Below are 25,782 nucleotides of genomic sequence, written 5' to 3' on the forward strand. Positions count from 1 at the left end.
GCCATGACCGAAATAAATTTCAGTCATTTGACAGGCATTACACATGCTAGCACAGATGACTTAATACAGGCACCATTGCAAGGAGGGCAGTACAGTTCTTTGCAAAGGCACAAAAGACGTAGAAAATACTTTCCACCCTACTGACTTAAAATAAGTTAACTGGACTTTGACCCTGTAGAGGATTAGACAGCTGTGACCATGAAATTTAGTAAGGGATATATGCTATAGTCGTCCTGAATTTGATCTGTTATTGAATATTTTGCTTTGTAAGAGTCGTCCCCATTGCTTTGCACTATGATCTGCCTTTAAACAGGAACAGCAGCTCAAAGGAGCTCTAATGGTGATCATAAGCTTCTTGTGTCACAGAGCTAAAGGACCAAGAAATGTGCAATGGAACCAATGCAAATAGTGATACTGTGCACATTCAGCAGGCTTGTGTCTGGGCCATTGGAGTGCTTTTTGCAATAAATTTCAGAGAAACACTCAGTTGAAAATGTAGAGTTTATTAGCATCCACTCTGGGATTCCTCTACGGCTTTCTAACAGACACAGGCATGAGCGCTCATGTCCCTTTTTCCAAAGAAATTAGCTAACAGCATAATCTAGATCAAGCAGATTTTATGAACGCTATACACATATGCCAACCACACAGCTGTTTTCACTCTGCCCTGGACAGGAAAAATGCATGAACATAAATACATCTGCAAGAAAGAGGTGCTCCAGGGCTTTCATTACTTTCTCCTGTGTCCTTTACTCACTTCAATTCAGACTGCAAAGACGTAAGTATAGTTTTAAAGCAACTTGCACACAGAGATTCAATTTGGAAAGGCTCTTTGTTAGAGATTATCAAACTACAGCCCTAACGGAGACTTAAGCCACGTGCAGAAAGCAGACATTTATAAGTCACCAAGACCATTTTGAAAGTTTGGGAGATAACAGAAGCTCAGTTTAAACTGCTTCCTCTCTAGTACTGTGCAATTTAAACTGAGCTTCTCTCCTTTTTCTGAGACATCAAACAAGAGCATGAAGAATCTTCACTCTTCCTATGGCCTCAGCTGAGGGTGGGTTCAGAAAGTGGATGCTAAACACATTACTAAATTGACTTCTAGGAATTCCATGACATCCTAAAGTAAAAAGCCATGTCAATGTGGTAAAATGTAGGAGGGGATCATAAATGTATATATTTTATACATGCTGCTAAATAATTCTCAAAAGTAAAATACTCCAAGAATCTTGGGAAGACTGTTTAAAACCTAAGTGATCTATCAGCAAACAAACGAGAACTCTTTCCCCCCCCCTTAAAATCAACTCTCAAAGTAATCCCATCATGTAGCTATTTAGATCATTAACCTCTTCCCCCAGTCAGGCACTCTCAGCCAAGATAAGTTCTGAGAAAGGTGGCAGATGGTGGGTTGAGAAAAGAATATGCCAATTTTCCGTTTTACAAGAATAGAACATTTAAATTTTCAGGAGTTTAAAACCTAAACAGGAAATCTAAATTTATTGCTTTTGAATATCAGAACTGAGTTAGAGAGAGAACACACAGGAAATGGGAGATGGGATGGGAAAAGAGATGACATGGGCAGATAGACCAAGACTTTCTGAATGGCACCACTGCTATAAGAAACTAAATCCTACAAGGCCCCCTATACCCCAACTCTCATAACTGGCAAAGCCATAAAGATAATCAAGTCTTCCAAAAGGCAGAGGAAACTAGGTGGGAGAGGCCTTCATCTAAAAAAAAAAGAACCTGACAGCACACCCTGTAATGATGACAGCCACCAGGGCTGGATTCCATGAAAGAAAGAAAAAAAAACCCAGCAAGTTCAATGCCAAGCCAGCTGTAGTTCAGGCAGATGCACTGCAAGCTTCCACATAGCTCTTCTGATGCATTTTAATCCGATTTTCAATCTTTCTCATTGCAATTCTGGGCCTTGTGAGCACAGGCTGCCAATTGGGCCAAACTGGTTGGGGATTTTGTTATGTGAACGATTTGGGACTATGGCCCAACCAAATTCATTCTGACTTGTGTCCCACAACAAGATTTGAACAGAGACTAATCTGAGGCAAGAGGGTAGCAGACTAATGAACTGGGCCACTTCACCCAGGATAGGGTCTACCTTAAAGTAATTAAAAAGGGATATGAGGAGAGAATGTTCTCATGTTTGTAAAACTGGCTATCACTATGAACAGTTGTAGCCTAGTACAAATTAAGAACAAGGGGACATGAGTATTTGTGATTTCTTCACATACATGCTTGTCAGTCAGTCCCTTCAGTAATACTTAAAAGTACGGTACCATGTTAAAATATAACTGGCAGCAGCCCTGAGGAGTCACATACATAAAGTCATGGTAATGGAGTATAAAAAAGTCCATTTTTTATACTCCATTGAACAAAGCCACTAAATTAGGAAGAGTCCCGTATATTGCTTACAAGAAGATTCAGTCTGGAGGTACAGATCAGCAGCTGGATTCCAGAGAGAAGACAAGGTCCTCCTGAATCCATAGTTCCATACATGCTCAGTGGCTATGAGATAGGAAGCTAGTTCTATAACATGCACTTCACTCTACTGAGGACTTTTTGTTTGCTGAACATTCAAGGCTCTTCCTGGACTCCCAGCATCAACATATGCTCTTTGACACTTTTAGAATTTGTTGTACATTGAGGTGGGAGTGAAATATGTAGGTAGAAGTTGAAGGGCAAGTAATACTGTAAAACAAACCCCTGTTGGACAGAGCAATCAATCTGCACTGTCCTCTCCCAAGCAATAGCCTCAAACTATTGCTCACAGAGCCAAGTTGAAAATATTCTAGGTTTTGGTGGCATGCATATTGACCTGTCCTCCTACATGGCGGATGTTTTTGGAATATGCCCTGGGATCTTATTACAGCCCAGCAAAACTCATCACAATTCACTAGGATTGCTTTCCCAGCCATATTCTCCTTGCCAACAGCCAAGGATTTTTGTCACTTGGAAAAAAAGCAACAAGGCCTGTCTGTTGCAGAAAGCAGTTTTAAAGCATCTACATTTTCTTTTACTTTACAGGGCTGCCCCGGAAATGTATTTAACATATTTACAATAACAGACCAAAATGGCAGCTGTCCACAGGGAAAAGGTCCAAAATAAAAATCCTATGCTTTTTAGCTGCTTGAACATTAGAATTTCAGAAAGTATAGTCATCTTCGAGGCAGACATGCAAAGTTTCCCCCATACAATTCTGCCAGGGTACATCAATCCCAGGCAACTTCTGAGCCAACAGCCAAAAATCACAAATTGTGCTTAATTTTCAATGTAGACAGGTGTTCCAGCAAGGATCAAATTCACAGAGTTGTGACAAGAATCCAAGGCTCTAGACATAAAGGTTGACATATTCTACTACTAGGTTTCCACTCCTGCTGAGATAAATATATTTAAGTTGTTACAAAGACCTACAAATCTAATTTAAGGATTTAGCTGCCACTGGGTCATTCTAGGCTGCCACTGTTGAACATACTTACAGCCAATAATTTCATAAAAATAAACCTATGCTGAACACATGAAATTAGAAAAGGCTACAAAAGTTGTGCAGAAACCCCCGTGCCATCAACACTACAGGCAGCACCCTACTTGCCCAGGCAGCTTAAATGAAGTGTTCCCTTCTGTATTCTATAGTCAATTCATAGACTAAAAGCAGCATGAAAATCCTTACTTCATCAGTCCATGTGCGGCAACAAGACTTCCAGATTCCCCTCTCATGAGGCTACAGCTTTGTTTTAAAGGGTGAGAGGCAGACACTAAATAGCTCTCAGGCAACTTTTACTTACAATTCAAAGCCTATTTCCTGATCAGAACTAAAATGTAATCCTCCCTGCAAGGTGAACAGAAGAGGCTGTATCAGGGCTGTTCAATTTTACTTTTGCTATTCAATCCCGTGGCTTCAGTCCTTAAACATCCTACACCTTCCCCCTAGCAGAAGAAACAGTTGTGTTATGTCTATAATTTATGGCATTGCATTTTCATGCACATTTCCTTCTCCCTTCTCTTCAGGAAACCCAGGACAAGGGCAACATTGCAATCTAGTCATCCACGGTGATGTTGCGGAAGAGATAAGCCATGGACTCCCCATTGTGGATTCGTCGGATGGCTTCAGAGAGGATCAAACTGATATCCACAGTCTTTATTTTGGGGCATTGCAGCTTCTGAACTTCATGAGGAACTGTGTTGGTCACCACCACCTGCAGCGAGATAGAAAGGAAAGAACATTACCAACACATCAATTCAGATTTAACAGCTACCTAAGAATAACTCTGAAAATCAGGTGTATCTGAAGTTTCTCTGGGTAGTTAGAGGACTTGGGGCAGGTGTAAGTATCACTAATATTACATGATTGAAATGACAGATCTTGCAAGGCTGACCATTTGAAGAAAGGGCCAACATCAGTGATGCTCTGCATGAAGTTCCTCCACGTGGACTAGCAAGTCTGATTACATCACAGGTTCTTGACCACTCAGGGTGGAATATTTGATGGCTTGCTCCAATAATGCCCCACAAAGTCCATGGGCAGACAGGAGAGGCAGAGAAAAGTAAAATAAATATTATAGGAAAGCAAACACATGCACATGGGATGTGATGGAGAAGCATCCATGTGAATGGTTTTGCTAGAGGATAGCAAAGGATGCAGACATAATCTAGCTCACTGTACCAATAAAATAGGTGAAGTCTGCCCTTTGGAGAAGTGTGGCTATTAAAACAAATGCCATAAAATTCAGAGCGGGACTGTCCCCTAAACAGAGTTTCTCTCCCAGAGTGTCTGGTGCCAAAGGCTCCTTTACTAAGGTAACTCAGCATAATTTCCAATGGTGGCTGTGCTTTAGACCCTCCATCCAGATAGGTGTTAAGTTTATATGTAGATGGGAAATCTACATAGGAGGACAGACTCTTAAGTGGCCATATGCCTCTGAGTTAAATGAGATTTTCCATTCTCAAAAATGGATAACAACCCATTTCTGATAACTATATTAGAAGCCTCATTTTACGTCCCCATTACACTCACTCCTGGATCTTTGTCATCTAGCGAAGGCCAGCTTTATTGTCCTCTCATAAATATATGTACATTTGATTAATTGTTTCACTCATGGAAAAATGAGCATTAGTCACAGGTAAAAGCTATTCAGTGCAAGCAGAGGCTAAACTTAACCCAAATAAAGCTTTGAAAAAATCATCCCAAACCCAGTCCCAGTCAGAATAGGTAACATTAATTGCATGCTGAATTGTATGTTGGTTGGTTGAGGAACAATTTTTACTAGGTAACAGTCTGTGATGAAAGTCATTTTACAATTGTGACCTAAAACCGACTGGAACCTTGCTGTCTAGAGGCAAAAAGCTAGTGTGTGAATCCATGTGGCCACCATCCAACCTTTTCCAATCTCCACAAGACAAGCAGCAGTGACATACCTCATCAACTGCAGATTCCTCGATTAGACGGGGTGCATCTGCAGATAAGATTCCATGAGTGGCCATCACAAAAATCTTGTAAGCACCACGCTCTTTCAGGATTTCTGCAGCTGCTACAAAGCTTTCCACATCATCAATAATATCATCCTGAGAGAAACACAAACAAACCCCACAATCAGAACCAGGAAGTTACCACTTGAAAGACGACAGACTTTGATCTCTTCACATCTCTAGCAGCAGAATCCATACATATTCGAGGAAGTTAGGGTCTACCTTGACTACTGCTGAAGATCCTTTATACACCAGCTCTGATAATTAATGTAATTTTATTTATTTGCTGATATTTCTATAGTTCTTACCACTGTAGTATCTGAGTGCCTCTCATACAATGATTTAAATCTCAGCCCCAATGTGAGATATAGGAGTCCCATTTTAAAGAAAGGGAAATGTGAGGCACTGAGATTCTGACTTACTCAAGATCAGACAGGACGTTTGTGGCAAAAATGGGACGAGAACCCAGAAGGGTCTTGGACTTTCAGTCTTGTATCTAAAGGAGAAGACTATCCATCCTCTCTATGATACCAAAACCCCATGCCACCCATCTCAACAGCAGTTCAGAAGGGTGAAAGGAGACCAGCAGCAAGTGATTTCCATTCTGAGGTATTTATTTTTGGGTTCTGGTGTAACTGGGCAGGAAAATTTGAGGGTCCACATCCCCATGTTTTGGGCACAGGGCTGAATGCTGGATACTAACAGGGTGTCTGTCTGTCTTTCCTATTCAGATACACAGGAAAGCTGGAGAGAGTTGAGGAGAGGATGGAATGTGAACATTCATGTCCCGACACGATCATGTTGTGTCATTTCTACTCCAGAACAGAAATCCCAGCTACATGGAAACATAAATATTTAGAGATGGAAGGAGAAAAAGATCCCACCGCACTGCTTTTTCAGTCTCGTACCACAATGATGGCGATTCTTCCCCCAACATCTCCGACTACAGTTATTGGTGGCTTCTCTTTGGCCATCATCACTACAAACAAAGCAAAGCCAAGCCCAGTTAGATTCCATACATGGCAGTATTGCTACATGCATATATATCTATTTATTGCACTGCACGACAGGCTCCCACTTTTTTCAATTAAACCGTGGTGCATCAAGTTTAATATACACGTGCATGACTTCTTGCAATTTATACGTACATACTCCATAAGACCCACAGAACTTCAATTTTAGCAATCACTTTAAAAAGGGAGAAGTAGAAGAGCTTAATAAGAAATTAAGAGTCTGATTTCCAGAAGCATCAAGCACCTGCATCTCACACTCATTTCAACTGAACCAGCTGGTGCTTAGCATTTTTTTCCCCTTTAAGGATCTTAAAATTCCTCATGTCATGGCAGCTGTGATGCCGCTGTTGGTCCAAGTGCAGCTCAAGCAGTGGTGCTGCTCTCATCTTAAAGAGCACTTCTGCTCCAAAGAGTGACTAAAAATGGTGTTGTGGGCTTCCACATTTAGCTTCCTTAAAGGATATTAACAAATGTCCCTGGTTTGCAAGAGGTAGTTTACTAATTGCTAGCCATGCAAACTGATCTGGGGATCTGAGACTCAAGCTGGGTTCTTTCCTTCTCCTACTCTATCCCCAATAAAGTGTCCTGCAGACCAGAAAAGACCCTTTATGACACCTGCATATGTTCAGGGCCGTCTTTAGGCATATGCAGTATACATAGCTGCGTAAGGCACCTGAAAATTTGGGGTACCCCTGGGTCTTCGTGTCCAGCCTCCTACCTCTTCCTATCCCTGTTCAAACCCTTCCTGCAGGCTCCCACCACTGCTACAGCCTGGCCAGTCTTCCTCTGAAGGGGATCTAGTACTTAAAAGTGAAAAAGCCTTCCAGCCCACCAGACCTATTAGCACAACATTAAAACTGTTAAAGAACCATTCAAGTGGTAATGAAGCCATTTAACAGGCATTTGCCAATCCCCAGGTATATACTCTCAATTTCTGAATTTACTGACCAAAACAGTTGTGCATGACTGTCATTTTTACTCAGAACATGTTAGTCTACAGGACCTTAATTTAACATTTGCTTTAAAAATATCTCAGTGTGTTGCTGAAGATTATAAAATCACATCTCTAAGAATTCCTTGTATCGATTTTTAGATGCACAATTGATATTCATCTTTAGCCTTAAATGCTTGGATCTTCAGACATAGTTTTTAAAATAAATCCTTCAAAAGACCACCCTTATACACTTGCGAGCCCAGGTTGCTGTCGTGCATAGAGCCCCATAAATCTTAAGGACGGCCCTGCATATGTTCATTGCTTTCAGTGGCATAGGTGACTGGAATTTTGTAATTAGTGTTTGAAAGAAGGACTAAGAATCCAGCTCAATCTTAGCACTACAAACCAAACACAGGAGTAAAAAGCAGTAAATACACTTATTGCTAAATTCTGTAAATGACATATAAAAGGATCAGATCTGTTGAGCAAGAAGGTGCCATTCCCTCTCCACCCTCGCCCTCTTCCCCTCCCCTCCCCCCCACCCCCACTTCCAAGAGCTGTACTTTCAAATGGATCCTTGGCATGCAGAAACTACATGTACCAACAGGAAACACTCCATCTTGAGGCAAGCAGTCTCAATATCAAGGTGGATCATCAGTTACGTACTGTCTACTTTGCACTTATACTTTGTATTTAAAGACAAGCCAGACAGCCATCTGCTCCACAAACTGGATGTGGCCCCTCAGACTGCTGGCAAGTTGTTAATAAATCCCTCACCTGGGCAAGGATTGGCCACCCTTGAGCCAAGTATATTTAAAAAGTCCCTCCCCTGACAATGAACATTTTGATTTATAACACAAAAGTCTCGGGGCATGTGTATGACACAAAGAGGATCCGATGAAGTGAGCTGTAGCTCACGAAAGCTTATGCTCAAATAAACTGGTTAGTCTCTAAGGTGCCACAAGTACTCCTTTTCTTTTTATTTTAAATTGCATGAATCTGGTGAATGGATTTAAATGGCATGAATCATTGCTCAAATGCAGTAGTAAGGAAGTGATGCATATCCGTCCAAGCAAGCCCATCATGTAAGCTTTCATATTACCCCATTTAGGATTCTACATATGCGACACCTTTTACATAACTCCTTTAGAAATTATTGAGGGGATTACAGTATTTTAAAATAAAACTTCACTGATACTCTTTCATAGCCTCCCACTGTAAAGACAGGTGCTTCAATTACTATGATCCAACTGTACAGGCTTCAGAAAATTTAAGAAATTTCAGACACCTAAAAAATAATGTTTTTGAATAGATTGTTACAAAATGTATGCACTTGTCTAATACCTAGCATTCTACTAGGGCAGAAAGAAAAGCCTTATCCTATTACCAAAAAAGGGGATTTTAATCTAATGGTAAGAAAATCACTTTTAGTCATACTGGATCAGAAGATCTCACCTTAAACTGACTGAAAATACCCCTCTTGCACAGACTAATAGAATACTCTTAAAATGATGTCTAAGATACTCTGTAGTTTGGAATGTTAGTAGCTTTGGCAGAGATGGATATGTGGCAAAGAAAAAGTGTACGATAAATATGATTTATGGGGACCACAGTTTCAAACGTATACGACTATTACATGAAGCATATAAAACAGCACAGTGTAAAGAATCATATGTAAAGGACTAATTTTCCTTTAAACCTTACTCAAATTTTAAAAAGCCGAAGAATTATGTTTTGAACAGAATAAGTCAGTCAGTGCTGAATTTTAGTTTAAAGTCTCAGTTAGGCAGCTAGCTTCAGTCCTAACTGAAGTGCTCTTTGAAGCAGAGATTCCTTAGTGCTCGAGAACAGTTTTCTACAGCTTGCTTGCCAATACATAGAGACACATAAGTGTAAAGGGAAAAAAACAGTTCTCATGTAAAGGGAGAACAGGAGGAAGGATACCTTTTAATAAACCAGGATTAAACTTCACAAGAGATGAGCAGGCTGAACTATTTCCACTGCAGGCCCTACCTACCAGTTTTGATTAAATTATTAATCTAGTTTAGATAATAAAACTCTTGTAGGAAGCACTGAGTTATCAAATACCCAAAGGATTACATCTGGCTCCCATCCCAACCTTAACATACATTTTACAGATGAACAGGGTTCTGTTTACAGCAGACAGGCCAGGGAGAATTCCTTTTAGAAGGATGACAGGTGTCAGAGTAGCAGCCGTGTTAGTCTGTATTCGCAAAAAGAAAAGGAGTACTTGTGGCACCTTAGAGACTAACAAATTTATTTGAGCATAAGCTTTTGTGATGCATCTGATGAAGTGAGCTGTAGCTCATGAAAGCATCAGATGCATCACAAAAGCTTATGCTCAAATAAATTTGTTAGTCTCTAAGGTGCCACAAGTACTCCTTTTCTTTTTTCAGAGGGATGGTGAATGGATCTTGGAGTTGAAATTCAGCACTATTTTATTGGCAAACATGTAACTCTTCATCTGGAGTTTGCACTTTTGCATTATATAACAAAAAGTATTCCTTACCAGTACTTTCATCTCCAAACTATGCTCAGAGTTTTGACAGTCAGCTACCAATATTAGCAGCAATTAGTGTCCTTCCTTCCTTCTCTACATTTAAATGCTATATTTAATCCTCTCTCTCTTTTTTTTTTTTTTTTTTTAAAGTAGGGTAGGCAGCATGTAGACCTACCCGATTCCTAAAGAGCTGTTCTCCCTTTTTCTTGATCAATTATCTCTGTAAAGAAAAGAAAAAAAATTGCAAGCCAATATCCACCCATAACCACATCAAATCTCAAAAGAACTTCGATTGCTCCAATGTGAGGTAAAACACATGCCGAAGTCATTGTGGTCAGTTTCTCCCTCTCCAAAAACCTCAGTCATATTGACCTTTACAAGTCAGAACTGCTGGGAGATGGTGGCTTGAAAAATTGCTCTAAATAGTAAGTGAACATTTTCCTCCCAGGTGCAAAACCTTTGTTTCTATGTAGCTGAAAGAGAAACAAAATTTAAAAAGTTGGCCAGACTTGGATATCAGTTACTCTGGTGTAAGCCCAGAGTCACTCTAATCAATTACATTTACAGGGATGTAACCAAGATCAAAATCTGGTCCAAGGACTGCAACTGCTTCTGAAGAGTCACGAAGCTGGTTTTAGCATTTCTAGGTTTTTTTTGTTGTTTTTTTTAAAGGGTCATACACCAAATGAAGAGTAGTCATTTTTATAAATAGGAACATGAAAAACGTTTCAGAGAATGGGTGGAAAAACCCAATTGCTCAGCAAAAAGCCCTTATCTTTGTAAAGCCTTATTCCTCTGATTTAACTGCTTGATACAGTTATCACACCTCATTAAGAGTTTAAAAAAAATCATTTAATCTGGCATAAGGAAATGGCATTAACCTGTGCTCAAACTTGCTGTTCTCATTCAGTGGCCAATACTTTTTAAGGAACATTGTGGTGGCTTCAGTTCACAGGCGACAAAAAGTTATCACAGTTTGTGTGTGTTAAACGTACATTCACCAAGTAAAATAATGCTGTATTTACAACAGGACAACAGAAGAACCAATGACAAATAGTTATGCAAAGTGATGCATCTAGATAAGTACAGATTTTTATTTTTTTACGCCCCCATCCTAAATACAGAAAAGGAAAAAGCCCCACAAGTTCACTCAGTTTTTTTTATCCTAGTGCCTTTCCTTAGGACAGCCTGTTTGGTTATTGGTTTGAGTGGCATATTGCTTACATACATCTGATAGCAAGACAAAAGGCTGTGTGAATGATTTAACACGTTACCCACATTTTCAGAAGGGAGAGTCAGCAAGCACAAACTTATGTGTGTTTGTTAAAGCACAACATAGTCAGCTGAAAGCTTGAACACAAAGGCTCCATAAACAGCTACAAATATAAAACAGAACAATTTTATAGGGATGTCCTGTATTAAGGGCTCAAAGATGCCTGGTATTTTGAATTTTTAGCAGAGCAGTTTAAGAAGTGCAGTCAAAAATGTCCAACTATGGCACTTTAATGCAATATACCTTTCCCATAAGTCGTTGGGTCAAACAGATAGCGGGGCCCTGCAATGCTCTCTGGCAGGAGGGTAAAACATGAACACCTACTCCAGGAGCAGGGCCCATGAATGAAAGGCAAATAATCCCATAGGAGCTGGTGTTTGGGCCAAGAGTAGAATGTGGCTAAAGCCAGCTGACCCACTGGGAAACCCACCCACAACTGCATGGACCATAGTTATCTTTGCAGAAGGCCATCCATCTCCATGTAGGTCTCTGATTCCTACTTCCACTTAGGTCACATCTACACTGCAGCTGCGAGGCATAATTCCCAGCTTGGGCAGACATTCGCATGCTAGTTCTGTTCAAGCTCATGCACTAAAAACAGCAGCACAACCGTGGAGGCCCAGGCAGCAGCTTGGGCTAGCCCCTGACTACATATCTAGTACCTCAGACAGGGTTGTACTTGCATGGCTAGTCTGAGCTGCAGTGAGCACACGGCTATTTTTAGAGCACTAGCTCTATCACAGCCAGTTCATGTACGTCTACCTGAGCTAGGCATTACACTTCCCAGCTGCAGTATAGATATAGCCGTGGACACAGCCACCTGTCTGTTCAACTACCACTCTAGCTCACACAACTGGAAGTTCTGCACAGACTTCTGCTGGGAAATCCACGCTCTACAGAAAGGAGCATATGCCCAGGTGGGCAGCTCCTTCCCAGGAATACCCCAACTTTCTAGTGCCTACCTTATATCCAGAAGGGTTTCTATAGAATCAAGGGTGTAATTCAGGAGACTTTGCTCCCTCCTTTGGCAACTGAGGAATTTTCTGCCCCTTTTGGTTCAAGGGAACCCAAGTTCTACGTTAGTACCGTATGCTATGTTTTATAACACTGTAGGAGAACTAGTTAGATTCTATTCTGCTTCACCATCAAAACTAGCAGGAAACTTCCACTTCCGGTTATTTTTGTTACTGGTGCAAGAGGAAGAAAGAATCCAGCATGGACTCAGACCCTAAGGGTCTTGCTGAAGTGGCGTTTTGGAAAAATCTCGACTTGTAAACTGAACTAACTGGATCAGGAAGTCAGAGGATCGATACAGGACCTCACAGTGTCACTTCTCCTAACCCCAACTGCCCTTTAATTTTAGCACAGTGAAGAGCAAATACAGGGTACTCACTACAAATTACAGACTTTATGGATTTTTCTTGAAACAGACACTTCTTTCATGTTTTGTAGCCTAGGTAACACTTGCTCAAAACCAGGTAGCAAGTAAGACTCAAAGGCTGCAGAGAAACAACAAATAATTTACATAGAAGCACTACTGGCAAGAAGCAAGGCTCACCCCAGAAATTTACCCTGTTTTTTCCCTTTAGTCAACTTCAGAGTAGCATAATTTGATTGTTTAACATTTGTGTTTCAGGCACTGAAGACTGCAAGGTAATTAGTCATTCATCAAATTTCTAGGAAGGATAAGGAGGAAGGTGAGACACCAGCTGAGCTCATGTCTTGATAACAGTGGACTGAAAGTATTTCTCCCCTGAAACTGTAAACTACACTGGATTGGACAAATCTATGTGCAGGCTACCATTAAGGAGCACTCAATTTAAGCCCCAAATCTGATCTACCCTAAATCTGTTATAGACTCACAAATATAGGGCTGAAAGGGACCTAGGGAGGTCATCAAGTCCAGCCCCTCGCATGGAGACAAGACTAAGTAAACCTAGACCATCCCTGACAGGTGTTTGTCCAACCTGATCCTAAAAACCTCCAATGAGGGGGATTCCACAATCTCCCCAGGCAACCTATTCCAGAGCTTAACTACCCTTATAGTTAGAAAATTTTTCTTAATATCTAACCTAATTCTCCCTTGCTGCAGATTACACCCATTACTTCCTGTCCTACCTTCAGTGGACATGGTGAACAACTGACCAGTCGTGTTTACAACAGCCTTTAAGTATCTGAAGACTTATTATCTGATAAAGAATCTCTTCTGGATTTTAAAGTACTTGAAAATCTGCAATCACCATCAACGTAAGCCTTGACACAAGATCTACATGCTCTACCCCTGGGGGGATTCTACCGGACTGCGAGCCTGCAGAAAACTCCCACCCCCCGCAGATTTCCTAAGTTTCCCTGCAGAAAACAGCAGGAAAGCCATGTGGGGGTGGGTGGGGACCATGAGCACAGTCTTTCAGGGGGCACACGGGGTTACATGCCACTGCCCCCTCTCATTCTGCAAGCAGAGAACTGCCAGTTGAGAGGCAGTCTGTGTCCCTGCACAGATGACTCTGCAGCTGAACGCTGCCTCCTGGGTCCTGTGCCAGTCATGCTTCCCTTCTGTGTGCTGGGAGCCTTCCTGTTTTCTATTCTGTGCAACGGTGAGTACCTGCAGTGGGGCTGGGTAAAGGGGGAGGGGGAGGGGGAATAGGGAAGGGGGAGAGGAATGTGGGCATGAGGGGAGGGGGATGGAGAAGAAAAGGGAATAGGGGCATCACAGGAAGTGGGAGCCCAGCATATGGCATCTCCTCAGCAGCAGCTGGGGCTCCCCGTTAAGCAGGCCCATTGAACTCTCACCCTGACAGACTCTACACCTGGACCCCTCTGATGAGTCCCCCACACCCAGACCACCACCCCACTGATCCCCCAGCCAGCTGCACCTGGACCCCCACCCCATCAAGCCCCATTCCCCTCAGTACCAGGACCCCCCCACTGAACCTCCCACACCCAGGACCCCCTGCGGAGACCCATTGCCCCATACCCAGCCCCCCGGAGCCCCAACCACCTTCACCTGGATCCCCTGCCAAGTCCCATTGCCCCTGCACCCAGAACCCCACAACAAGCCTCTGTGCATCCAAATCTCCCACTGAAATGCCTGCACCCAGACTGCCCCACACAGAAACCTCTCACCCCACACCTGGATCCCCCCCACACTAAGCCCCTCCACACTTGGATCCTGCTGGGATGAGCCTGCCCACCCATACCTGATGCAGAGGGGCAGGGTCCCGGGGTGTTTCTGGGGCAGGCCCAGCCCTTGCACAGTGTCAGGGTCATGTGCAACCTCACTGCCAAGACCCTATACTGTGGGAAGTGGGGGATTAGGGTGATCTCCCACCACAATGCAGCCAGTGGCCTGTGCTCGCCACTGCCATGCTGGAGCCACATTTATTTACTGACAGATAAAATTTCCAGAGTTTTAAAATAATGTGTGCATAATTTTTTAGGGACAGAAATCCCTCAGGAATAATGTGCTAGTTACACTAAAGAGCAAAAAAATTCCACCCATACCTCGGAATGAAGGACACAGACCAAAGCAGCTATGTTAAATTTCAGTTCCCATTAGAAACAGGAGGGAAAAATGCTTACAAGAGGACAAAAATCATAGACTAACATTTGCTGTCAGAAACCAAGTAGAGACTCCTGCTAGCTTCAATTTGTCCTTTAAGTGTGCACTTGTTATACTAACACTTGTGACGATGACAATTTCCTTTGTACCCACTTTGTCTCAGCATCACAACTAGGTAATGCATGAAGGATGTTGATCTCTAAACATCACGTCAGGACAAGGGAGGAACACAGACTCTTGGTTACATGTTCATTACCATTCTGCAAGCACTGGACCATATATGCTATTGGTAACCTCTGCAGAGACAGCTATCACTGAGTTAATCTGCTTGATGGACAGGTACCTCAGCTGCAGAAAGCAACATTCCAGGTCTTCCCCCACACCTTGCTCTAGCCTCACACACACACACAATGCATCCATGACTAAAACCTAACCTTAAGGCCCAAAATATGTACCTGGACAGCTAAGAGGGAAGGGAAGCCAGCTGGATTTTTCTCCTTATCAGTACTGCTACTACTGTTTGAATCCCGATGTTGCTAGCAGGATAGCAGCACAGTTCCTTAGAACAGGTTTTAGGATTTTGGACCTAAAAACAACATTATAAACCTGTGCTGCAGGCTAATACAAGGGTGAGGATAAAGAGCATACAAGGTAACATTCTGAGTTTCAAAAGTTCTTAGAAAGACCCTTATTTATACTGACCAAACAAGTCACATTAGACTGCTCCCCAAAACAATATCTAAATGAGACTAACTAGCAGAGTTTTGTTCCCAGTATGGAACAAAAGGAAAGGCTATTGGAAAGGCTGCTGTAGTTCTAGGGCATAGCTTCCACATTCAGAGGACAGGAGCCAAAAACAAAAAAAAGACTGCACCCAAAAGGAGAAAAGGACTACCCACCAAACAATCTCGCTGCTCAGTGGCTTTTCCCTGGCAAATTTCCCTTTGGTATTTCAATAAGATGGTTAGAAGTCAAGTTTATTTCATTAACATGAATAATTTTGCCACTCACTAATGAATAAATGCTGTCTCTACATTGATGTTTGTCAAATTCTTTTGGCACTAACGCCAGCTGAAGCTGCACTGGGGCTAGTGTAACAGTGGGAGATTTGACAAAGACCTCAGCATAGACAAGGTCTTCAGATCTAACTTCAGCCTTGTCTACATGAGAAGTTGCACTGGTATAGTTTAAATCAGTGGTTCTCAAACTTCTGTACTGGTGACCCCTTTCACATAGCAAGCCTTTGAGTGTGACCACCCCCTTATAAATTAAAAACACTGTTTTATGAATTTAACACATTTATAAATGCTGGAGGCAAAGCGGGGTTTGGGGTGGAGGCTGACAGCTTGCAACCCCCCATGTAATAACCTTGCAACCCCCTGAGGAGTCCTGACCCCCAGTTTGAGAACCCCTGGTTTATATCAGTAAAATGAAGCAGACAGCGAGCTCCCATCACCATGCCTCCCCCCGATCAAAAGTTAAAGGGAGATAGTGTGCCAATCTTACAGGGCAGCTCTAGGCCAGAGTGCACAGTGGCATTTTTGACAGTTGGGGGAGAGTGGCGGCCATCATCCATGTCCTGCTCTGTACACTGAGCCTCTCCGTGGATCACCGCTAGTCCCAGACGCAGTCTCTCAGCATAAGACTGGGCCCTGCATGAAAACCAGAGCAGGTTAGGGGGATGCATCAGAACACCTCTGGAAAGGCCCTCTGGTTTGGTATACTTTTTAATCACACGTCTTTAATCCTTGCCTACAATCAACAGGGGAATTTAGGACTGTGCCACTCAACTTCCTGACAAGCTCCTTCCACTTCCTATCTAAAAAGTGTAGAATTGTTGCTAGGGAAGAACTGCCTTTTCAAATCCATCCTCTTCAAACACCCCAATGTCCAATACCTCCCCTCTTCTCTACCCCTCCATTCCTCCTAATGGCAATCTCCCATTAGCACTGGATAGAGGCAACAGGTGTGACTATGTATTCTGACTGTGCCCAGTACTGGCTCTATGACCCCTTAAATGTGTGAGAAGCTCAGACATCCTCTAATACCCAGGTAAATAGAAACTGCTCAATACTCCAGCTGTTGGGAGCTCTAAGTCTGGGCATTCCTCCCAACCCCCGACCCCTCAAGTACAAGGGTCAGTTGTGACAATCCAGACACCTGCACCTCACAGGTTGGTAGCACTAAGTTTGAATCCAGCATTTTACTGCAAAACAGTTTGACAGACAAGTTTATTGTCTCAGTTAGGATGCTGCATTTTGACATGCACTCCAACTACCAGATCACAGCAGGTTTTATCAAATGTACACCCACACAGCTAGGAAGAGTCTATTTACCTTTTCGCTGCATCAGGGGATTTGGCTACAATAACTGCATTTCTGTAATCTGGAATCTGGATTAAAAAGAAAAAGGTCACTAAAATGTAAGTAGCGAGTCTAGTACTAGGTACAGTACTTGTTGCTAACTCCTTACAATTTGGGTGAACAACAATTGTGTCAACATCTTTACAATCAAGTGCAACACTTGGAGAACCTCATGCCGTAGTACTAATAAAAAGGAGATAATTCCATTCTAACACCAGTGATATAAAGAAGGGCAGTCGGACATTTGTATATAACCTGCCCCAGAACAGAACACAGTACTCAAATTAAAGTTTAATACTCAGAATTATTCATGCAATACAATTAGGTCATGCAACTCAGTACTAAAGACATTTTGCAGTTCTACAACACCTTTCATTATTGGCTTCAACAACTGTACAAGGTGCACACTGCCAAACGCAGCTACTTCTTTGGGTACATCTATATTGGATGCAGACATACGTACACTAGCTCTGAGCGAGCTAACATGCTAAAGACAGAAGTGTAGCCATGGTGGCACAAGCGGCAAGATAGGCTAATCACTTGAATACTTAGGGTTGGCAAGCCTGTCCCAGCACAAGCAGATGCACTAGAAATAGAAGTGCACTAGCTTGATCACAGCAAGCATGAGTGTATCTACCAGAGATAGAAGTTACACTTCCAGCTCCAGTGTAGACATACCCTGAAATGGAGGGCAGGAGCCAAGTGGTTCACAGCATATACTGCATGAGAACTGGGGGGAAGAGATGGGGAAACATTTTTTTTGTTGTCCAAAGACAAGTGGGACCAACCTCACTTTTTAAGAAAGGGCCAGACATGGGAAGATGCACTGTACTCCATCAATCCTGAATGAAAGGATGAGTTGATTCTGCCAGCATTTAAATGTGCAGTTCCAGAGATCCTGGGCACTCTGCTAAAAAGCATAATTTCTTGCAGTCTGCATGATTTTGCTGGGATCCAAATAATACTTTCTGAACATCTAAATAAAACAAATTGCCTCCCCACCTTTGCATAGCACTGCTGGAAACAGCATAGCATAAAGTCCAGCTATAATTTAGGTCACCAAAACATCCACTTCACATTGAGACAAACAACTCAATAGGATTTAAAAATGACTAAAAGGCATGAGTAAGAATAGTATTTCAAATGATACTGAGAAAACAAAACAATGAAATTCACACTTCAGAGCATAGCCTAATCTCCAGTTTTGATCAGGAAATAGTTTCCAACCTGCTACAGTATTTCACACTTTCCTGGAAAGCACTGGTATTGTTCTCGTTCAGAGACAGACTCCAGGAACAGACTGACCACCAGTCTAGCCCAACAAAACAATTATTGTGTAAGCACCCGCATGAACAATGCTATATCATGTCAAGTACAGGTTAAATGCAAACAAGTATAGATAAAACTAGAGAAACCTTACTTCTTCCTGTATATACTGAAGCAAGAAAGGGGATGCCCTTAAGTTGTCTACTGGAAAGCTGAAGAAGCCTTGGATTTCCTTTTGATGAAGATCCATAGTGATAATGTGTGTTAAACCTAAAAACGCAAAAAAGAGTGAATCACCAAATAGCCTCTCCTATCCTCTGATACAATTTCTGGAATATATGATCTGTGTGTGTCCAAATTTCATGGTCTCTAAATTATCCTATGTCAATATATTGTGTGCCACATTTTAACAGATGTATAAGCTGGTAGAAGAAAAAGCTTTGAAGCAAGTACTGACAACCAGCCACACTATTATAAAAAACACAGCACCAGAAAGAGCATAGCATAGGCAGATCAATACAGCATTCCTAATCAGATATTTGTGGATCATCCCCAGATACAACTGTAAAAGACAGCTGAACAAATGTTAGTTTCCCCCAACGTAGGCCGAAGACCTGGGGACAAGTCCCCAAGAGTGAGGGGGGAGGTAGGGAAGGGCATTTGATTCCCAGGGGTGCATAGCAATTGAACAAGTTAGAGGCTAAAATTCCTGCTGCCTCCTTGCACGACACACTCACCTGCTTTGGCCAGCATAGAAGCTAGCAGTTTGCAGACTATGGAGCCCCTCTTCCTCATTTTGCTTTGTTTGCTATAGGGGAAGTAAGGGATGACCCCAATAATATTCCTGGCGCAGGAAGTCTTCAGTGCATAAGCCATTATCAACAATTCCATTACAGCAGTGTTCACATCTCTAAGAGAGGTTTGAAAACCATTCCAAATATTAGTGTAGAAGAACTCTCATAACACTTCCCTCCCCCAGTCTCTAGCTTCTTTGCTTAGTGTTCAAAAAGTAATTTGCTTTGAGCCTTTTTTGGATAAACCCTCAATCTTTGCTATGTCACATGTGATTTGATAAAGCTAAGCAGACTTGCTTGTAGCTCAGTAGCCCACTGAGCTACTAAAGGCTAATTGAGAGCTAGCACTTCCCACACTTAACTCTCATCCCTTCCTTTTTCTTGTTTACATCCTTCCAGACCTTTTACTGTTCAGGTTGCCAGCTATAGAGAAATTGAGGTTCTGCTCTTCTGGCATTTGTTGAGTTAAATATACTTAAAACCACAGACCTTCAATCAACTTTAACAACAGATCAAGCTCTCTTATGCAGAAGTTCATTGTTACTATTTATGCTATTTTTGCTACGGAATTGAGTGGTTTAACAACTCAATGCTTGTCAAGGTGCTTAAGACGAAGGAATTTGTTCGACATGTGGCAGTTGGTTTTACATAGAAACAAATCATCTTAGATCAACACACCCTGCTGCAACTTTTTCTGGAAGAAAAAGTTTCTTCCAGAAAGTATCAAAGTGATATCTTTCTCGAATACTTCATTGATCTCTATGCTAGTATTTTGTTTTGCTCACTGTTAGAGGTGAAAATGTAAATGAGCTTTACTGTGAGAAACAGGAAGCTCTGAAGGCTCAAACTGCACTACAGAGGACCATGATAAGGAAGTTGGGTCTTCTGGCCACAGCAGTGTTTGTAGATCCCATGAACCAGTGCCTCTTGAGATACTCGCAAATAAGAGAGATCAGGTCTTAGGCCACAAGTTCTGACAGCATATATTTAACAAACTCCCTCCAACGTGATTTTTTCTAATATATATGCTCTATTTCAAACAGATACTATTTTGGGGAAGTTCTGTGGCCTATGTTATACAGGAGGTCAGACTAGATCAAGGTGGTCTCATTTAGTCTTAGTATCTATAATATCTATTTTCCCACCAAAGAAAGAGTGTGCCAGCAGTATACACAGTAAGAACTGGATCATAATTACAAACTCCTTCTTAAGGACCAAAAGACATAGGTAGAGCCCTGCGTGGATATAAAAATGTGGATGTGCATCAGCCAGGATCAACCCACGATCCGATCTGCAATCCGACTTTTACCTGTATCTGCATCCGCACCCTCAGCGGCAGGCTCTCAGAAGTCTCACAAGGGCTAGCTAGCAGGGGCGGGGGAAGGAATGAGTAAGGGGGCAGGGTCTTGCAGGGAAGAAGCAATGCAAGGGTGGGGACTGAGGGTAAGGGGCAGCGTGGGGGTGGGGTCTTGAGGAGAAAGGGCAGTGTGGGGCTGGAGAAGGAGCATTGCATCATGTGCTGCTCCCTTGGGCTCACAAGCAATGGCACACGGCAGCAGCAGTGTGTTGCATCCCAGTGGGGCAGAAGGATGGGGTGCTGGGCCGGACGGGGGCGGGCCCTGCCACCCAGGAGCCTGCGGGATGGGCCTGGGAACGCAGCCAGTGCTGCCTGAGGGGCCCGAGCTGCTGGACAGGAAGCAGCACGGCAAGCAGGTGCTGGACAGCCCTGACTCTGACCTGCTGCCCAGCCCCGAGTGCACTGCGCCTCCCAGGCTGCTCGAGCCAGGCACCGTGGGCCAGGTACTGCCATTGAGTAGAGCTCTGCATGGTTGTATCTGCATCCAATCCATTATCTGCCAAAATGGTCTGCGGATATTAAAAGGATATCCACAGATTTGCAGAGCTCTACACATAGGAACTAACATGCATGCAAGGAACAAGACCTTGAATCTCAAGTTTTGCAGATCAGATTTTCTATCTCAAGTCTAATACCCCTGTTGTAATATATCCTTTTGGGGATTTTTCCCCTCAATCCCATCACTGCCCAGAAACAAGATGCATTCCATTACTGTTGCAACCACCAACATTTCACACTGAACATTTTAGAGGGAAATTACTTTTTAACTAATACAGCTCATCCTTTGCAGTCTGTATAGTTAAGTTAAGATCTGAATCATGGAACATTTACATTGAACGTTTTAAGGAAACAAGTGACTTCCCCTCCCTTGCCCAGCTCCAAAAAAGAGCATAGCATAAAGTGCAGGCCTTCTATTTTGCTTGGAGGCCAGCATCACCGCACTACTCATGTTTGCAGGAAATGACAGGCAGGCTGCATCAAATCACCCTATCAGTGCTAAAAGCCCAAGCAACAGCTTCTATTGGGTAGACCCATGGAAAAAGTGGTGTACAGTATGTGAAACATACACAGATCATGGCAGAGGTCGGTGAGAAAGACTCACCTTGCCTAACTTTTGCCATGTTGACTGGACAGCTGTGCTTTAACTACACAAATCTTTCCTTGAACCCAGTTTGGATGAGGAGACATTCTAGCACTGTGTTGCTTTCAACTGAATATGGTGGGCTTGTTCACCAAACATTCTATCCTATCCTGCCAATAAGCTTTGACTCAGCTACTCAGGATTGAAAGACAATTTAGAGCCTGTGGAAAATATATGCACCACAGGGTGGAAAATCCAGTAATATCCTCAGAACAAAGACAACCTTACTCACCCTATTATACCAGCGATCATGGGCAAATTCTCAAATTATAAATCAGTCCTGCAACAGGTCACCAACCTTCACTGATACGTCAACGTAACCCCATATATGCCTGCTTTTGTTGGGGGGACAGAACAGTTGTGTAGTCATTTGGTGACAGAGCCTAAACAAGTAAAGCTAAGTGAGCCGGCTGTCATTAGGGTCAGAAGGGACCATCATGATAATCTAGTCTGACCTCCTGCACATTGCAGCTATGCTGGGCAAGAGGAACGTCATGGTAAAACCTCAACTCTGAGACTCCCAGGAATATAGTCCTGCAAATCTGCAGATATCCGCTTCAGATCCGCAGACCACTTTTGTGGATAGTGGATCCGATGCAGATACCACTGCGCAGGGTTCTACTCACAGGCGGTGCCTGGGCTGCAGCGTCCAGCTCGGGCAGCCCAGGGGGCACAGGCACTCAGGGCTGGCAGCAGAGCCAGTGGCTGGGGTTGGGCGGCAGGTCAGAGTTGGGGCTGTCCAGCACCCGCTCACTGCACTGCTTCCTGTCCAGCAGCTCAGGGCCCTCGGGCAGTGCCAGCTTCCCCATCATGACCCACCCTGGCAGCACTGGCCATGTTCCCAGTCCCAGGCCCGGCCCGTCAGCTCCTGGTCAGCAGGGCCCGCCCCACCCCTCCACCCCACTGTGATGCAACATGCACTGCTGCTGCCACCATGTGCCATCGCTTGTGAGCCCCAGCAGCAGCACGTGATGCCCCTTCCCCCCAGCCCCTCCTCCCTGCGCGGCCCCTTCTCCTTGAGAGCCCACTCCAGCACTATCCCTTATCCCCAGTCCCCAATCTCAAGCTGCCACTTCCCTGCAAAACCCCTCCCCTCCCCCTTGCTAGCCCTTGTGAGATGGCTTGCTACTGTGGATACAGGTAAAAGCCGGCTAGCGGATTGTAGGTTGATCCTGGCGGATGCGGATCCACATTTTTGTATCTGCGCAGGGCTCTACCCATGAAGTGCTGTCTTCCACAAGTCTATTGCAGCTCCTCAGAAGCCACTGCCGGCATCTCAGGCTACCGATTACTGCCCTTCATCCAGTCACAGCATTCTGACCACACTGGGTTCCGCTTTCCCCCTGAACAACAGGGTAATGTCCCTGAGAGCACTGAGACCAAGAGTTGTCCATTCAACTTCTGATTTTTTCTTGCTTGTCAAGTGTTCTACAACTAACTAGTCCCATTTCTTTATCTTCATTACTTCCCCCATCCTCTGGAAATGAACCTCTATTTGTGTTTCTTCGTGAACATTCTGAGTGTTAGTCTGCTGGCTCCATCAGCCTGCATACACAATGGTACTTAGACACAAGAAAGCTTTGTTTGCTATGAAACACCCAGCCAAGAATTATATAAAAACCCCCTGCCTCTCAGGAAGGCAAACAAAGAACCATTTATTTCCTTCAGGGGCATAGCCATGTCAGTGGGGCTGGGAGGTGAGAGAAAGATGCTATCAATGTTACATTTTTGGCTTAAAAAAAAAATGTTTAAAGGTCACTTTGGAACTTTGTTTTATTCCACCTTCTCCTGAATTATACTTTTACATCACTGGAAAAACAAACAAACACACACACAGATGAGGGCTGAGTACCAGTAATTTTGAAGGCTTCCATGACAGTGGCTAGGTTCTCCTTTTCAGGAAACCAACCCATATATGACAAACATCACAGAACTGAGGAAGGAGAAGAAAAACCACTGTGGGGAGTACATAATTTAGTAGATTGCACAAAAGCAATAAACTTATTTACATGGCTTGTCACCTTTGCCTCCTTATGTCTATGTCATCCCTCCTTTCCGGAAGAAGTACTGCACAACTATTCGTTCCCTAAGGGCCTACACCAAAGTTGTTCAACAAACTGTATTACCCCTGGATTGTTTGATTATCACCCTGAATCATATTTATGCACTCAGCTCTTAGACCTTAGCCTACATACCTGCTCCTGAATGGCTTCTCTATATCTAAACAGTTTCCCTGTTTACAGTGTATTTTATCTTTCACCATTATTCCTGCAGTCTGGAGCCTTTGCGATTTTCCAACCTTTCCTTGCGAAATTCACAAAGTTATTTATTCTAGCAGTTTGTGTTGGGGTGTCCATCCCACACAAGGCCTGATGGGGTTAAGGTGGGCCAACTAACTGCACAGGCTGCTCCTGGAGGAAGAGCCAGGGAGCAATAAAGAGCACCTTCAGCTGCACAGGAACAAGAGGGCCTGTATAAAGCCCAATAGCTGAGAGTAAAAGGGGGCTGCAGAGAGGGTGCAGTCACACTCAGGGTGAAAGAAGGCAAGGTAGGAAGCAGCCCAGAGATACAGCAGCAAGGCTTAAGATTACAACAACAAGTAGTCAAGGTCTGTGCAGAGTCTCTAGGGTGGAACCCAGTGTAGTTGGCAGGCCTGGCTTCCTCTGCCAGACACTGGGGAAGTGGCACCATTATGGGGCAGTGAAAGGGAAGACTGTCTGGGACAGTGGGTCTCAAGAGACTTTGAGAACGCAGCCTGCCCTGGAAGGGAAAACTACAGGGACCTGGCCAGCGAGTCAAGCCACGAAGCAGGACAAGTTGTGTCCCGAAAGCACAAAACACAGAGTGACAGAGTGCAGCTGCAGGAAGGGATGTTGGCCTGGCAGAGCTAATCCCCAGATGCAGCCAGGAGGCGGAGGATCAGAGCACCCAGTGACATGGCTAAACAACTGGCTCAACAGAAGAGAGATTCTACTATGCAACATTTAACAACATTCTTGGAGCCAGGGAGCTCATTCCATTCACACCCCACTACCTTCACTTCTGGTATCTCAATTTATTATCAACTCTTCCATCTTTACTGCTTACAGCATGATTCCATAGTAGTTGAACAATATTTTAATATCAAGTTTTGTGCTGCTGAAGAGTCTGTCAAGATGGGAAGTTGCAAAACAATAATCCATTCACTTCCTCTCCTCACACTCCAGTTGGCCGACTTAAAATCTACTGCAGAATGGAGACAACCTTCAGCTTGTCCTCTCTAAGCAATGCAGTGAAGCACACATGAAGCTGAAGAATAAAGAACCTTGTCTGCATCACAGTGGCTGCTCATTTGGAGGCCAAGCCCTTTCAACACTCATTCAAAGATAAAAGAGCAGAGATTTTTTAGACAGGAATGATCAAGTCAGGTCTGGGGAAGGGCAAAATTCTGAACAACTTGACAGCAATTAGTGAGACATTCGTGTTTTCTCCTAAATTTACTGCCTACTCAAATTTTGATTTATCATTTCCCTGACTAAAATCCCTCATCTGTCTCAGATTTACATAATCAGCAGTGTTTGCCCGAACACCCCCATTCTATTAGCAGGTTTTGATCCTGCTGGGGAAAAACAGGGGGTCTGATCAATCAATCGGAGAGGAGACATTTCTTCACCTGTATGTATGTGATGTGAGAATAGTTTTTCTGGGAATAGACTATCTAAGGTATAGGCTGAATAGTTTTGAGAAAGGACCCCTCAGAGCAGCCAATCCTGGGAAAAAGATTCAAGCTGATCTTATATTGTCATTGATATTTTTATTAATGAAGCCAAGCCTTAGGAAGGGGATGAGTTTGGACTTGTTTAGTACATGGACTGTGTTTGCAGAGAAGACTGGAAAAGGCTTCTGCTCACAAGATGTTCCACCATCAATTTGTTCTTAAGTGCTGGTGAGCAGAGCAATAACAGAATGTGCAACTTGGGGAAAAGCCCTGAAAGCACATGAGTTTTCTCACTTTGCTAGCCAATAACAATGCAATATTCACCTCTGGTAATTTTGCATCTTTAAAGATTAGTATGAGACCTAGCTGCAACTACTTGT

The 25,782-nt window shown here is 43.3% G+C and overlaps 1 protein-coding gene across 5 annotated transcripts in view; it reads right to left on the minus strand.

The window, feature by feature from the left end:
- Nucleotides 1–487: 487 nt before the first annotated feature.
- The window catches only part of PRPSAP1 (phosphoribosyl pyrophosphate synthetase associated protein 1), a 44,091-nt gene continuing 18,796 nt past the window's right edge, over nt 488–25,782 (minus strand). For all 5 annotated transcript variants that reach the window (XM_084646991.1, XM_084646990.1, XM_084646993.1 and 2 more), the window contains 7 exons: nt 19,151–19,323; nt 18,568–18,683; nt 17,121–17,176; nt 16,291–16,436; nt 6,393–6,463; nt 5,434–5,580; nt 488–4,214 (listed from right to left, as the gene is read on the minus strand). In XM_084646991.1, the coding sequence (XP_084503117.1) occupies nt 4,056–4,214; nt 5,434–5,580; nt 6,393–6,463; nt 16,291–16,436; nt 17,121–17,176; nt 18,568–18,683; nt 19,151–19,323 (868 nt within the window). In that variant the 3' untranslated portion in view covers nt 488–4,055. The remainder of the gene's footprint in view (nt 4,215–5,433; nt 5,581–6,392; nt 6,464–16,290; nt 16,437–17,120; nt 17,177–18,567; nt 18,684–19,150; nt 19,324–25,782) is intronic.

The sequence above is a fragment of the Lepidochelys olivacea genome, assembly GCF_965140295.1.
Source record: "Lepidochelys olivacea isolate rLepOli2 genome assembly, chromosome: 14".
Classification (NCBI taxonomy): domain Eukaryota; kingdom Metazoa; phylum Chordata; order Testudines; family Cheloniidae; genus Lepidochelys; species Lepidochelys olivacea.